Genomic DNA, 14,972 nt, shown 5'->3' with positions numbered 1-14,972 from the left:
AGCACTGCCCTGGATGCAAACCCAGATACCTGCCAGGGCCAAGCAAGCACCCTAAATGAGAGAAGCTGGCCGCAGGGGGCCGCACAAAGTGGAGAGAGAGCCCAGGCACCATCCGGAAAGGGTGGCTGCTCCAGCCACGTGACCCTGCGATGTGGCATTTTTCCTGTTTCGAAAAGAAAGTCCAAATAGTTTTATGTGCCATATACTTATTTTAAAATGTTAGCAACTGATTAAAATTTTTTAAATTCTTGCTGGCCCCCTCCCGGCCACGCACGACCCACTTCCCCACCCATTGATAGATTGGATGGAAGCTTAGAGCCAACTTTCGGGAACACAGCTTGCCAGTCCTCATCCTCCTCCTGCAGCCCTCCCAGCTCTCCAGGGCACAGGACAGTGTAGGCTCAGGGGAGTCTGCCCTGTTCTCCAACGAACCCAAGGGAAACCTAAAGGCAGAGGCAGATTGCTGCCGAAAGTGCTGGCGTGTGTTCCGAAGCCGATGGGCCGTGGGTTTTCGATGATCTTTGCACTGCTTTCCTCCAGCAGGAGAGGAAATTGCAAGAGAATGAAAGGTCTTCAGCCCCTTTCTTGCCCCCTCTCACCTCACATCCTTAATTAAGAACCATCTGTTCCTGGGACAGCCGTATACATGCCACGAGGCTGTTTTCAACCTGAATTCTCACCGCTCCTGAGCCCTGGTCCTGGGTCAGCTTCACTGGGGAAATTGCCACCCACCAGATTCCCCTCCGTAGTGGGCGCTCCTGGAGCCCGACTCCCACGTGGAGACCAGAACCAGCCTGCTGGGAGGCGACCCGCTCTCAGAGGCTGGCATCTGGAGAAGGGCTCCCTCCCACCCGCCTTCATGGCCACACCCGTTCACTCAAAGGCGGCAGGTGCTGTTTATGCAAAGCAAACAGAACTTTCCAGAAGTCCGCCAGCTTCTTGCTCCCCAACTCCTTGGTAGGAAGGCGAAAATATAGTTGGTTTCCATGGTGATGGCAGCCCAGGCTAACCAATGTCCCCACCCCACACCCACAAGAAAAAACAGCAAACAAATGACATTATCTGGCATCAAATGTGAGCTTCTGACTTTGCCCCTCGCTCTGGTCCCTGTAAATAGTAGAAATAACAGAAGGGTAACAGGGAGAGAGGCTTGGGTGATGTGGTTTGGGTCAGGACACATTTATTTAGCATCCCCTGCATGCCCCGCTTTTCGTATGCCTTTAGGGGTGGGGCAGAGGGGAGGCTGGGGGAGCTGAGACCTTCCTTCAAGGCTCCACAGTGGCCTTGCTCAGGACAGATGTGCTTTGACGTGCTTCAGACTGCTGGAGCCTGAGAAATCTCACAAGGAACGAAAGATGATCCTAAGACAAGCTTAGGTGGGAGCAGGGACAGGTGGCCTCAACGAGCCTGTCCACTGATTGACAGCCCCGGAGAAATCAGGAACCTCTTGACTTTCAAAGGATGTTCAGTTCTGAAATGAATGCCAATATGCAACAATTATGGAACTGGGTCGGGGGGGCCTCTAATAGCTTCAGTTTCATTATTATAATTTTTACTTGTCAAAAGTCATATATAGACGATATAAACATTTTAGAAACCACAGAGTACACTGGTTAGCAGGAGCAGTGTCTCACTGTCGTGACACAATGACATTCATTTTTAGAGAATTCTCTTCCAGCCTTGAGGGTGGGCCTCTGAGGTGGGGTCAGAGCTCTGCTTTCCTGGCATCACAGTGTGTAGCGAACGTGGTACTTAAACTCCCAAATCGCTGTTTTTACCCCTACGGATCCAGCAAGGTTAGTCCGGACAGAGTCCGTCCCGTGTGACATCAACAACCCTCTACGAAAGCCACCCCGGTATTCGGACCTGCACATCAGTCAGACGCTCCCCAAAACCAACAAAATCAACAAGGTGAGATTGGAGGAGGGGGTGGTGCTTCTGCTGGGCCGGGGCAGGCTGGAGCTGCCAGACAAGGGGCGGGAGGGAGGAAGGCTCTAACAGGGCTCGGCGGATTGATCCTGGGGCTTTGCCCTTAATTCCCAGCCCACCTGGGCTCTCCTCGTTCTGTGTGGTTTGTGTCTAGAAAAGCTTGGGGGCATCCAGCTATCCGTGAAGAGTGAGCGCACCAGAAATCTGTCTAATTTAGAGAGCGGGCATCTGGAAATGAGAATGAATGTGTTGACAGGGCACGGTAGGGCTAGGAGGGGAGCCTGAGAGGGTCCTTGGTGGTCCAGACTCCGCCCTCTTTGCTCTGTGTGCTGTTTCATCACCTGCCGGAATTAGCTCCGCACATGGTTCTGGGCGTTCTGACACGTCTGCTGACTCCAACCACCAAGGGGTAGGAGTCTGTTTCTGAGCTTCTGCTGGAGGCTAGGTAGATGGGTATGCGTGGGGGTGCCGAGCTCTGAGCCGTAGCCAGTCTGGTTGGATTCTGGCTGGTCCTCAGGTGGCGGTCAGCAGTGGGCCACCCTGTGCATCTTTCTTTCCATCGTGGCCTGGAAGTTTCTGGCGTGACTTCCATGTCTTTTGTTTGATCTGTGGGTCAGATTGCACCAGAGCTATCTCAGGGACACTTCCAGCCTCACGGGAACAGGCAAAGGTTACAGATGCCAACAGGCGACTTGTCAAGCCCTACAGTGTCTTCATGGCTTCGTGTGGAAGGTGGAGGAAGTGTGGATCGACCCGGGCACATGGGAAGTCAGCAGCTGTGTTTGGGACCCAGAAGGGCATCACGACGGCGCTGTGAGCGCTCACTGGCAAGACGTAATCTCCCTTCTCTGCAGCGGGCTGGTGAAGGCGTGGCCCCCTCCCCAGTCCATTCTCCACACAGCAGCCAGCGTGATTCTTAATGAACGTAATTCAAACCGCACCACCCTCTGCTTAAAAACTATCCGGTGCCTTTCGATTGCACTGAGGAAACAAATCCAACTCCTCACTGCAGCCGGCAAGGCCAGGCGCAGTTCGGTCCCTCCCTCCATCTCCGACCTCCCTTTCCATGCCCCTCCACCATAGCCCATATGCTCTTTCTGTCTCATGCTGACACCCACTGCTTTTACTACTGGATCTCCGTCGTTCACCATCTGGCTGCTTGTGGCATCATCTTAGGACTTGATACGACTTGGCCTCTGAAGGCAGGCAGTCCTGGCAGCCAGTCTTGGCTTCCTCCGCTTACTAGCTAGCTGTGAGGCTCTGGGCAAGTACTTTAATCTCTTCGAGCCTCAGCTTTCCTGCATGTAAAATGGGTGTGTTCCAGTTACCCACGGCTGTACAAACCAACCACCTGAAACTTGGTGATGGACACAACAACCCTTAATGATGCTTGTGGGGTCCGTGGGTCAGGAGTTGGGGAAGGGGTACAGAAGGGATGGTTTGTCTCTGCTCCACGACGTCCAGAGACTCAGCTCGGGAAACCCACACAGCTGGGGGCTGGAATCACCTAGAACAAAGATTGGCAAACTAGGGCTTACAGGCTCAGTCCAGCCCACCACCTGTCTTTGTGAGTAAAATTGCACTGGAACAAGCCACACCCGTACTGTCTATGGCTGCTTTCATGCTATGAGGCAAGAGTTGAATAGTTACAACAGAGACCAATTGACTCACAAAACCGAAAGTATTTACTCTCCAGCCATTTAAAAAAAAAAAAAGTTTGCCAACCCCTGAGCTAAAGCCTCCTTCATTCACATCCCTGGTGCCTGGGCTGGGATGAGTCCAAGGCTGGGCTCAACACAGACTCATCCCGCACACCTACGTGTGGTCTTGCCTGGTGGCCCGGGCTTCCTTACAGCGTGGTTGCTTCAGGGTAGTTGGGCGTCTTGCCTGGGACCTCAGGGCATGAAGAGCAATTGTTCTAGCACGTGAGGTGGAAGCTGCAATGGCTTTTGTAACCCAGCCATGTAAAAGCCCGTGCGCTGTGTTGGCTTGTCACTGGCCAGGGGTTGATGGTGTCAGTTCTGCTGGAAGCAGTCACACGCCTACTCAGACTTAAGGGGAGGAGGCGTGAGCCCACCTGTCGATGGAAAGAGTCTAGGGGATCTGTGGCTATGTTTTAAAATGTCCCCTGGTGGGTGAAAAGGGCAGAGAGTTGTTGTGGGGATGAAATGAAATCGTTAGCATAGAAGCATGGGGAGGGGTTGCTGGCACGTGGTAAGTGTCCAGGAAATTCTAGCTCTTATTATCAGCTTACATCTTGGGCTTCCAATCAAAGAGTCTGGCTGGGTCCACTTTTCCTTTGTCGCCTGTAAAAAATGCAGGTCTCTAAGCGAGGGGAGCCCTGCATCTAGGGTTGGGGGGCTCATGGGGTTCGAACGGTGAGGCCCCTGGGAAGTAGCTGGATATAACCATAACCATCCTTTTCTCTGTGACCTCCTGGGGGTTGAGTGGCTCAGAGCCATCTCAAGACCTTTCTCTCTGGCTTTACAGATGCAGTGAGCCTCGGTGTCAGATGGGACAGAAACATGGGTCAGATAGATCCGTGACAGTGACATTGTTCTGCTTGTCTGCCAGCAGGAGGATTTGTTAAGAGAAATAAATTAATGTCTATTTAGAAAGTGGCTCTGACATGAAGGTGGACAGGACCTATCACAGAGCTGGGTTATTTTTTACCCCTCTTTCTCTTCTCACTGGCTTCACGCAGATTCTTTTTGTCAGGCGATGATGTGGTTAGTGCAATAGATTTCTGAGCCAATTTGGTCCGAAGATTTCCTTTTCATTGCTGTCTGTCTCCTCTCTCGTCTAGCTCAGTTATACCAGGTTCACAAAAGCCCAGCTTAGTCACTCATCATAATGGCCTGAGTGTTCACTTTGGAGTCAGAGGTCCAGGCTTGAAACTCAGTTTCTTCCACCCTCTACTTTTGTTTTCCCCTCTGTAAAATGGGCATTTTATCGTAGACGTTATTGGGATTGTAGAGAGGACTCGGTTCAGTGATATGTGTAAAGGGTTGAGTCCAGCACTGGATGTGCAGGGCATGGAAGAGCTTGGTGATGAAGAAGATAGACGATGAGGAGGAGGAAGAGGACCAGAAGGAGGAAGAAGAGGAGGAAGAAAGGGGATGGAGGAGGAGGAGAAAGAAGGGGAGGAAGAGGAAGAGGATGAGAGAAAGAATAGGAGGAAGAAAGAAGAGAAATGAGGATGAAAAGGAAGGAGGGAGGAATGGAAGAAAGAAGAAGGAAGAGGAGGAAAACAAGGAGGATGGAAGGATGGAGGAGATGGAGGACAAGGAGGATGGAGGAGTTGGAGGAGGACAAGGAGGATGGAAGAATGGAGGAGATGGAGGTGGACAAGGAGAATGGAGGAGATGGAGGAGGACAAGGAGGATGGAAGGATAGAAGAGATGGAGGAGGATGAAGAGTTTGGAGAAGCAGCAGCAGCAGCATCGGCTGGCTCCTTCGGGGACCAGTCTACAACTCCTGCGTTTCCACATCAAAGCGTCCAAAGTCCCTTCTGCAGTGCTGTCCGAGGCCGAAGATCTGCCTGCTGCAGTGAAACTATTTGAAGTGGCTGCAGGCTGGCTGCCCTTTTCAGTTGGTTGCAAGGAACAGAGACCCACCTAGGCTAACTCAGCAACAGGAGTTGTCTGCTGGAAGGATGGGCGTGGGGCAATGAGAGAAAGGGAAATCACGGCTCAGGAGCCAGGTCTTAGGAAATAGACGTGGAGGACTGTCTCATGCTCAGGCCAGCTCCTTGGACCTGCAGCGAGACCGCGGGTCACTGTTCTCATCCTCCATCATGACTTCGCGTGGCTTGTCTCCTCTCCGTGGGTCCACTCTGGTCCGTTACTGCTGACTGGTTTCCTCACCCTCTCCTCTCCTTTTTTCTCTCCATCATCACTTCTGCTGCCGTGTTGTTCCCACTCCTCGTAACTTCAGCTGATTTGTTCTCTGGCCTCTTGTGGCTCCTCTGTTCTCTTGAACCTCATCTCCTCTCTACCCTTGTGCTGCCTTCCAGTATTCTTCCTCTCGGTCCAGCTCATCTTTTTATTCCATATCATAGGTCACTGACCAGCTGCCATTATGTCCTGACCTGTGGTCCTGAGTTGAGCATGGGCGTTGGCAGGCACAAGACAAGTATGGCTGTTTAGGGCTGTCCATTCACCAAGGTCGATTGGGTTGGAGGGTGGGGACAGGTTCCTTAGTAAGATTCCCTGGGAGAGAGTGTTACTACCACTGTTACGTCCAAGTCAGCGCACCACTGGGTGAAGGGGGAACTTGGGAGCTGTACATGCTTCTGTTTGATTCTTAGAGTCTGATGTGCATTTCTTACTACTTGGCTTAACCCTGTGTTTCTGCTTCTGGGCTGGTGATTGGGACTGGGCCACTAACTCTCTGTATGACTCCAGCAAGTCACACTCCACCTCTGAGTCTCAGTGTCCCCATCTGCAGAATGAAGGGTGGGACTGGGTGGCCTCTGAAGGATGTTTCCACGCCTTAGCTGCACTCAGAAAGAGGAGTTTTGCCATTAGCCCTTCCCCACATGATCTGGTAGAGTTTGACTTTCCCTCTGATGGAACACAGCCTCCAGCTGCCGGTCTCATTGGGACACAGATCTGGGTCTGACTCGAGGAAGGAATTTCCCCTCCTGTTGCAGTTCTGCCAGGGAATGTGGGCGCCATATGCAACTTTCTCTTTTGCTGATTCTGTTCATTTACATCAGCCCTGAGCTACAGAGATGAGAAAGACTGAATCTCTGCCTTTAAGGAAGTAGAGATAACCATTATCTCCATTAAGATAGTTCCTCTTCCCCCACTTCATCTCTCCTTCCATCCCTCCTGCCTTTGCATCATTGATTCATGTAACATTTATCAGCCAGCTCTTATGTTTTTGTTTCTAAGTTCTGCAGATTCCAAGATGAATAAGACACAGGCTAGTGGGAGGAGATAAACCTTTTCCTCCCTCCATCTCTCCATCCCTCCAGCCCTCCCTCCCTTCATTTCTTTGCTTTTTCTTTCATTAAGGGCACATTTAACCAGGGACCACACTGTGCCTGGCACATTGCTGAGTGCTGAGACTGGGGAGCTCCTAGCCTAGAGGCACGTGAGCTGAGACGTGATTGTGTTGAAGTAACAGCGGAAGCTGAGGCTGTGTGCAGGGCTAGTCCCAGTGCAATGTGCTTACCGGCTGGAGCGGGAGGTCAGGAGGACTTCTCAGAGGAGGGGCAATTACAGTCTGAGTAACAGAAAGAAAATGGACTAAAATAAAATAGGAGTAGAACCTCAGGGACCCTTGGAACTAGAATAAAAGATGTAGCACTGGTGTCATCAGAGTCCTGGAAGGAGACGAGAAAGAGGGCAGGCTGAAAAAGCTCTTGGGGAAATCATGGTCAAAAACTTCTCCAACTGGACAAAAGACATAAACCTCTATTCCCATTTTTCTGATTAGAGAACTGATAAACATACTATATTCATGGATTGGGAGGCTCAACATAGTTAAGATGATGCTAAGTCTCCTCAAAATTGGTATCCAATTCCTATCAACATCCCAGCAAGACTTTTTTGTAGATAAGAACAGGAGAATTTTAAATGTTATATGAAAAGGCAGAGGAACTAGAAGAGGTAAAAACAATTTTGAAAAAGAAGAAAGTGGGCAGAATTACCCAATGGCAAGGCTTATATTGTTACAGTAATTAAGACCAAAGGCTGGTATGCAGATGGAAAAACAAACACCTGAAAAGAAGTTCAACATCATTAGCTGTTAGGAGAATACAAATTAAAACTGCAGTGAGAACCACTATGGTCCTATCAGAATGGCTAAAATAAAAAAATAGGAACATCTCCAGACACTGGTGAGGATGCAGAGAAAATCTATCTCTTACACATCGCTGGTGCAAGATGGTACAGACACTCCAGAGAACAGTTTTTGTATTTAATTTAAACATTAAATATGCAGTTACCATATTACCTAGAAATATTCATTCCCAGAGAAATAAAAATTTATGTTCTCTCAAAACCTGTACATGAATGTTGGTAGGAGTTTGATTCACAAGAGCCACACAGGGTAACAACTTACTTGTCCGTCAATGGATGATTGGTTAAATGAACTGTGGTACGTCCATACCATGAAATACGACTGAGCAATGAAAAAGGAACCAACCATTGGTGCACGCCACAACTTGGATGAATCTCCCGAGAACTGTTCTGAGTGGGAAAAAAAAAAGCCAGTCCAAAAAGGCTACATACTGTATGATTCAATTTATATAGTATTCTTGAAATGACAGAAATACAGCACTGGAGAATAGATAAGTGGTGCCAGGTGGGAGGGAGAGGGGTGAGCAGAGGGGAGGAAGTGGGTGTGGTTAAAAGAGGGCAAAAGGAGGGATACTTGTGGTGATGGAAATGTTCTGTGTCTCACCTGTATCAATTTAATGTCTGGGTCATGACACTGTACCCTAGTTTTGCAAAATGTTATAATTGGAGAAAACTGAGTCCGGCCGATGCATGAGACCTCCATGATTCCTTACACCTGCCGGCAGATCTGCAGTTATCTCAGATAAAAAAGCTTACTTGCAAAAAGAAATACTGTCATTAATGTCATCACTCCCTTTTGTTAATAACAAAGTGCCTCAGCCCAGTGCTCAGGGTGTAGGTACGTATACATTTAAACTTCACAACGGATCCACAAGGTGGGTGTTCTTAGCTCACGTGAAGGGCAAGGAGAGACTGAGGCTCACAGAGGCGAAGTCACTGACGTGGAGGCAGTGTGACCAAGTGGGAGTGGACTGGACTCTGGGAGGGGACATGTCCATTGGGCTTCCTGTGCTGATTGGTGTTTGCTACATCAGCTCTGGAGTTTGGCAGGTAAACACACCTGTTGACAAATAACCAGATCGCAACAAAACCATCCTTGGGCACCTGGAGCTGAGCTGACGGATGGACCACTGAGTAATTTGGGGACCAAATGATCACTATCCTGTGAGTAAACAGATGAAGGTGTCCCCGAGAACTCTCAGCTCTGATGGCTTTGAGAGGCAGGAAGGGTGTTGAGGGTGCTTTTTTAGGATGTTGAGACTTGCTAGTATTATTCCCATTTTACAGGGGGCAAAACTGAGGAATGGAGAGGTTAAGTACTGTGTTCTGGGTGCATAGGGAAGAAGTGGCCATGGGATTCTGAATCTGCATTTGCCTCAGTTGGGATTCTGCTCGTGTTAGTTTCCTGGGGCTGCTGTAACAGATTACCACAAACGGGGAGGTTCAGACAACAATTATTCTCTCACAGTCTGGAGTCCAGAAGTCTGAAATCAAGGTGTCAGCAGGTTGGTTGCTTCTGGAGGCTTGGAGGGAGAATCCATTCCTTGCCTCTCTCTTGACCTCTGGTGGCTCCGGCAATCCTTGGTGTTTCTTGGCTTGCGGAAGCCTCCGTCCAGCCTCTGCCTCTGTCTTCACATGGCCTTTTCCCCTCTGTGTGTCTCTCCTTTTCTGGTTCTTATAAGGACATTTGACATTGGAGTTAGTCCCCATCCTCCAATCCAGGATGATCTCATCTCAAAATCACCTGAATTACACCCACAAAGACCTTTTTTCAAACAAAGTCACATTCTGAGGTTCTGAGTGGACGTGTCCTCTGGGGGACACTCTTCAACCCACTGTTCGGCTGTTGACCGCACCCTGACCAGCGCCATTCGGAGGATGCAAACAAAGATTCTGTCTTCATCTCTGCTTTAGAGCAGTTCCAAGGGCCAGGAGAGGCAGCGCTGGTTCCAACTGAGATGCGAGGGAAGATGCTGAAGGCTTGCTCTCACGCTGTCTCTTGAGCTGTCAGGCTGCTGATTCTTTAATAAACACTCAGGAGGAGAAGTGTTAGGATGGGAAGAGTACTCTGGGCACCTCTGCACGGGACTTTCCAAAATCAAAGTGGCTCAGCCAGTGTGGCTGTCATCTCCATGGCTTTCATTATGTGGTAACCTTTAAGGCTGCGGTCCAGGCATTGGACCTGGACAGGAATTTGATTCCAGAAACTGTTCCTTTCACAGCTGCACGCAACCCAGTGGGGATGAGAAGCGGGTGGGACTTTGGAAGGATCTGGTGGTTGAGAAAAGCAGAAGAGGCGTGGAGGATGCCAGGGTGGGGTCCCTTCCTGTGCTGCTCACCCTCACTGCTGTCTCTGCTTCCCCACCTGCCCCCTTGCCCCCTGCCCTGTTTTCTTTCTGCAGGACCACATCCCTGTTCCTTACCAGCCAGACTCTAGCAGCAACCCCTCATCCACGACGTCGTCCACGCCCTCCTCGCCAGCACCCCCACTCCCTCCCAGCGCCACACCGCCTTCTCCCCTACACCCTTCTCCACAGTGCACAAGGCAGCAGAAGAATTTCAACCTGCCAGGTACCTCCATGCTTGGGAAGTCGCAGGATGGGGACTGGGTCCGTGGCAGAGCCGTGTCCGGGCCAGTCCATGCTTAAAGGCAATGGGTTAGAGGCATATGGGTTGAGTCTTACCAAATGCAGGACAGTTGCTACATAGTATCTTATTTGATCATTAGACTAGCCATAGGTAAGTATGATCGGCTCCATTTTACAGATGAGGAAGTTGAGGCTCAGAGAGCTAAAGGGACTGAGAGACTCCATCTTTTGGTGAGCAGCCACCCAGGGTCTCCCCCTAAGTCTGAGTCACAGGGGGAGCCATCTGCTCTGGAGCTGACCATTGTTTTATGAGCTAAATCAGTTTAAATTGGCAACAGAATCAGGTGCCAGGGATCTCAGGGACCACATGCCTGAGCAGGGCTGCCTTTGGAGTCTTACAACCCAGATGTTGGGGTAGGGCTCTGAAGGAGTGGGCTGGAGTCCTGGCTTCAATATCCAGCTCTCTCAGGTCCCTGCTGGGTGACCTCTGACTTCAGTGTTCTCACCTCTGAAAGGATGTAGATGGACGACAGGAACCCCAAACAGCCTTCAGCCCATGAATTCCAGAGCACTCGGCTGCTGACCTGAGACTAGGTGCTGGGCTGTGAGATGGTGGAGAAACAGCATAAGATGTTTTGGCTTCTTAGACTTAAGAAAGAGATCTTTCCCTGTTCTCAGGCAGGCCAGACCACCCCTTCCCGTCCCTTCTGGGGCTCAGCACAGCCCACTTCCTGTTCTAGGGCCCCAAGGATGGTTCCAGCACTGCCATATTTGCAGCACTGTAGCTGACGTCAAGATAGAGGCTGGTGGGATGAGGTCTGGCTTGGCTGGTTGGGACCAAAGTCTAGATCTGTGTAGTTCAGTATGGTACCCACTAGCCACATGCAGCTGTTTGAATTTAAATGAATTAAAATTAAATATAATTAAAATTGTAATTCCTCAGCCACACTAGCCCCATTACAACCGCTCAGTAACCACATGGGGCTAGTGGCCGCCATATTGGATAGCACATTGGATGGTGAAGAACCTTTCCCACCGTCACAGAAAGTCCCACTGGGCAGTGCTGGTCTAGGGGCTAATTTCCTCCGGAGCCAGTGAGCTTCACGCAGTGGAAGAAAAATCCCAGGTCCTCAGCCACAGGTCATACCTCCAAACCTAACCTGCCATGAGTGAAGGTCTAGGAAATGAATGAAGACCCAACCCCCCACCTGGGCAACACCCAGGTACAACCACCCACTAAGGACAAGCTGATCGTGTCACCTGCCCACACTGGATAGATCTGGGCTGTGTCCAAAGGGATAGAGTGGGTTTTGAAGTCTTGCATTATTGGGATTTTTTGGTGAAGCCCAAGCCTAAGGCAGCCTCATACCTGTGGTGTGCGGGCCACTCACCTGGCGGCCAACAAGGACCATACTGTGAGTCACCAGCTGGAATCACCTCGGCTAAGTGCCCCGGAGTCAATTAGGGAAAAATTGCCCAGCGTTCTCATAGACTGGGGGCTCCCACCGCCACCGCCAGCATAATCCATTTCCACTTCTCTGGAAGAGGGTGAATGGAGAAAAGGCCCTTTGACAGCCCATGACCCCCCCCCCCGCTAGTTCTATGGGGGAGGAGCCTGGGTGCTTTCCTAGAGCTGTTTCACCCCCTACCCAAGACACCCACTTCCGGGCTGTTTTCCTGAAACTGTTTGCAGCAGTTTGATCTAGAACATTCTTTTGCAAAAGAAGCTGTGGGGTTAACGGTCTCTTGGCTCACTCATTATCCTCAGGACCCGCGAAGGGAGAGTTTTCTGTTAGAAGCCCACGTGTGGCCGGCGCAGGCATGGTGGGATTTGTGATTGTGCTCTGCCGGCTGGGTGGACCTCTCTCGTCCCCGCCGTTCCCTTCTGAGTCCTGGCACCATGTTGGCCATGGCACAGTGTAGGGTGGAGTCAAGAGGGCTACATGGACAGACAGACCTGGGTTTGGAACCCAGATTTGTCCCTTCCTACCTCCAAAGCCTTGAGTGTGGCACTGACTTGGTTTGGGTCTCAGTTTCTCACCTGTAAAATGGGTGTAACATCCAAGCTTGTGTGACATTTGCTGTGGCAAGATACATAAAGGGGCTCTGTGAAGGACTAGTGTTCAAACTCCTTCTTTCTTTGGAGCCCCCTAGTGCCATGTTTTGTGTCCATCTCTTCCACCAGAGTGTCAGCTCCATGAAACTTGGAAACATGTCTGTTTCATTCACCCCTCTCCACCCAAAGCCCAGCACAGTGCCTACTGCTGAAGGCACTAATGAAATGTTTGTTGAATGAATGAGTGAATGAGCAACTTGAGGATCATGCTGTGCCCAGAGCTGCATGAGTTTTTTTTTTTTTTCTCTTTACACTGTTTTCTGGCCCTCAGACTACATTCATCCCTTCATTTCCATAATGGATATTCACTGAGCATCTGCTACATGCCAGGTCCTGTACGAGGCCTGAGGTGTGGGGCAGTGCACAAGCCAGACATGGCCTGTATAAGTTTGCTGTTGCTGCTGTAACAAATTGCCACAAGCTCAGTGTCTTAAATCTATTATCTTACAGTTATGGAGGTCAGGCGTCCAAGTCAGTTTCACTGAGCTCAGAATCAAAGTGTCTGCAGAGCTCGTTTCTTCCGGAGGCCCTCAGGAAGACTCCACCTCCTTGCCTTTTCCCAGCTTCTGGTGGCCGCCTGCATTCCTCTGCTCGTGGCCCCAAATCACTCCAACCCCTGCTTCTGTTGTCACTTCTCCTTCTCTGATTCTCTCTGTGACACTGATCCTCCTGCCCCCTCTCATGAGGATGCTTGTGATTATATTTAAGACTCACCCAGAGAATCTAGAATAATCGCAGATTCCAGGGATCAGGATGTGGACATCGTGGGGATGGGAGTGGGAGGGAAAGGCATTATTCTGCCTGTCACAGTCTCTGTTCTCAAGTTAACCAAGGAAACACAGAAGAAAACAGAATTAGAAGTTGTGATAAGGGCGATGAAGAGACAGAACAGTGCTGGGAGCAAATTCAGGAAGAGAACAAGTTTATTTTGAAGGGTCGAAGGCAGCTGAGTTCTGAAGACAGGGGAGAGTTGTCCAGACACAGAGAGGAGGGCATGTGCAAAGGCCCTGCTATGGGAAAGAGCTGGAGAGAAAAATGCCCCAATGGCTCAAGTGTCTATAAACAAGGCACCAAGCAAGACTCAAGCCCGCACTGGGGAGGCCTAGCCGGGCCTTGCAAGGCGTGGCAGGAATTTAGATTTTATTTAAGACACAGTGGGAGGCAATTGAAGGATTTAGGCAGGGGATGATTTGATCTTTCTTCCTTCCTTCTAGATCCTTCCTTGCAGATGACCACTCAGGCTGCTGTCTGGGGAGCCCACAGGGAGGGAATGGGGGCTTCAGAGTGAATACTTGGGTTCATTCGCTGCTCCTTGGACCCGCTTCTCACTGGTGTCCGTTATCAGCCAGAAAAATAGGCAGGGCTCACAGCATCCCTTCCCTCCTCCTCTGGCCGAGACTCTCCCCTATTCAGCCGCCAGGAACGAGCTGTTCTCAGGCACACGGAGGGGTCCAGGCGAGGACTGGCTCTGCACGTGGAGGTGTTTGCTGGGTGTCCCATTGCCTGACACCTGTCCCTCCTCAGAGCGATGCTTACTCACCATCACCGAGCCCCTCCTCCTTAAAAGAACATTGAACTGCCAGCTAACCTCTTCTGCAGACACTGAATCCCCAGTCCCAGTCGGGGAGTGAAGAGATCAGCTAAGCCTCTTGAGAATCCCGGGGAGTTTTTCTTTTTTAATTGTAGCCCCTTGTTGACGAACAAAATGTCTGCATGCAATGAAAAAAACCTACGTTATCGAATGGAAGAAAGGTCCCTGACGTCGTGGAGGGTGGATTTCTCTTCAAGCTTTGCTCTGTAACCTTGAATGAGTTGCTTCCCATCCCCGGAGCCTCATTTACCAGAATCAAAAATGCACCCATTTGGATTCCAGCGATCCAAGATACTGGGGGTTGCTGTGCTAAAAGAGAGTTGAGTAATTCAAAAAACATAGGCAGCTCCTCCGCTGGGTGCAAGGCACCAAGCCAGGTGCTTGGGATCCTGTTTATAAATCAGTTTATAAATCAGTTCCAACCTCGGAAGCAGCTAATGACTTCGCTCTCTGAAACTATCCGATTGTCTCTTAATTAGAAAGCATTCTTGTCTGTTAGTTAAGAGCGTTTAGAGAGATACTGGCTTATTTATCGCAGCTAATCCTGATGCCGCGCCTACTGTGCGCTCTTATCTCATGTACTGATGAGCTCAGCCCTCTGAAGGGGAGATGATCGTTAGCCCCATTCTACACATCTGGAAACTGGGAGAGTTGCCCAAGCTTTTACAGGAAGAACAGGGATTCACCCCGACGGGCCCAGCTTCTAGACTCCGGGCTTGGAACCCCTGTGCTAATCCCTGCTGAGCCAGCACCCAGCTGTAGCTCGTCCCCAAACAAATAAAATTGTTTCCGGAAGTGTATTCCCCAACTCAGTCTCACGTCTGACCCCATCCCTGCTCACTGCCTTTATTTGAGGATATAATGCATTGTATGGCCGGCTCCCCACCCCTGACACCCCTCGGACCCCCTGCTCCAGGGCCCCCACCCTGCTGGAGTCG

General features: G+C 50.4%; 1 protein-coding gene across 1 annotated transcript in view; it reads left to right on the top strand.

Annotated features, from left to right (window-relative positions):
* KSR2 (kinase suppressor of ras 2) overlaps positions 1-14,972 on the top strand; it is a 370,971-nt gene that overhangs the window by 294,562 nt on the left and 61,437 nt on the right. Inside the window, exons 9-10 of the mRNA XM_072953632.1 lie at positions 1,793-1,911; positions 10,142-10,310. Of these exons, the coding sequence (XP_072809733.1) occupies positions 1,793-1,911; positions 10,142-10,310 (288 nt within the window). The remainder of the gene's footprint in view (positions 1-1,792; positions 1,912-10,141; positions 10,311-14,972) is intronic.

The sequence above is a fragment of the Vicugna pacos genome, chromosome 32, assembly GCF_048564905.1.
Source record: "Vicugna pacos chromosome 32, VicPac4, whole genome shotgun sequence".
In the NCBI taxonomy this organism is placed as follows: domain Eukaryota; kingdom Metazoa; phylum Chordata; class Mammalia; order Artiodactyla; family Camelidae; genus Vicugna; species Vicugna pacos.
Note: the sequence above shows the minus strand (reverse complement) of the source record. Positions and strands in the feature narration are given on the sequence as shown.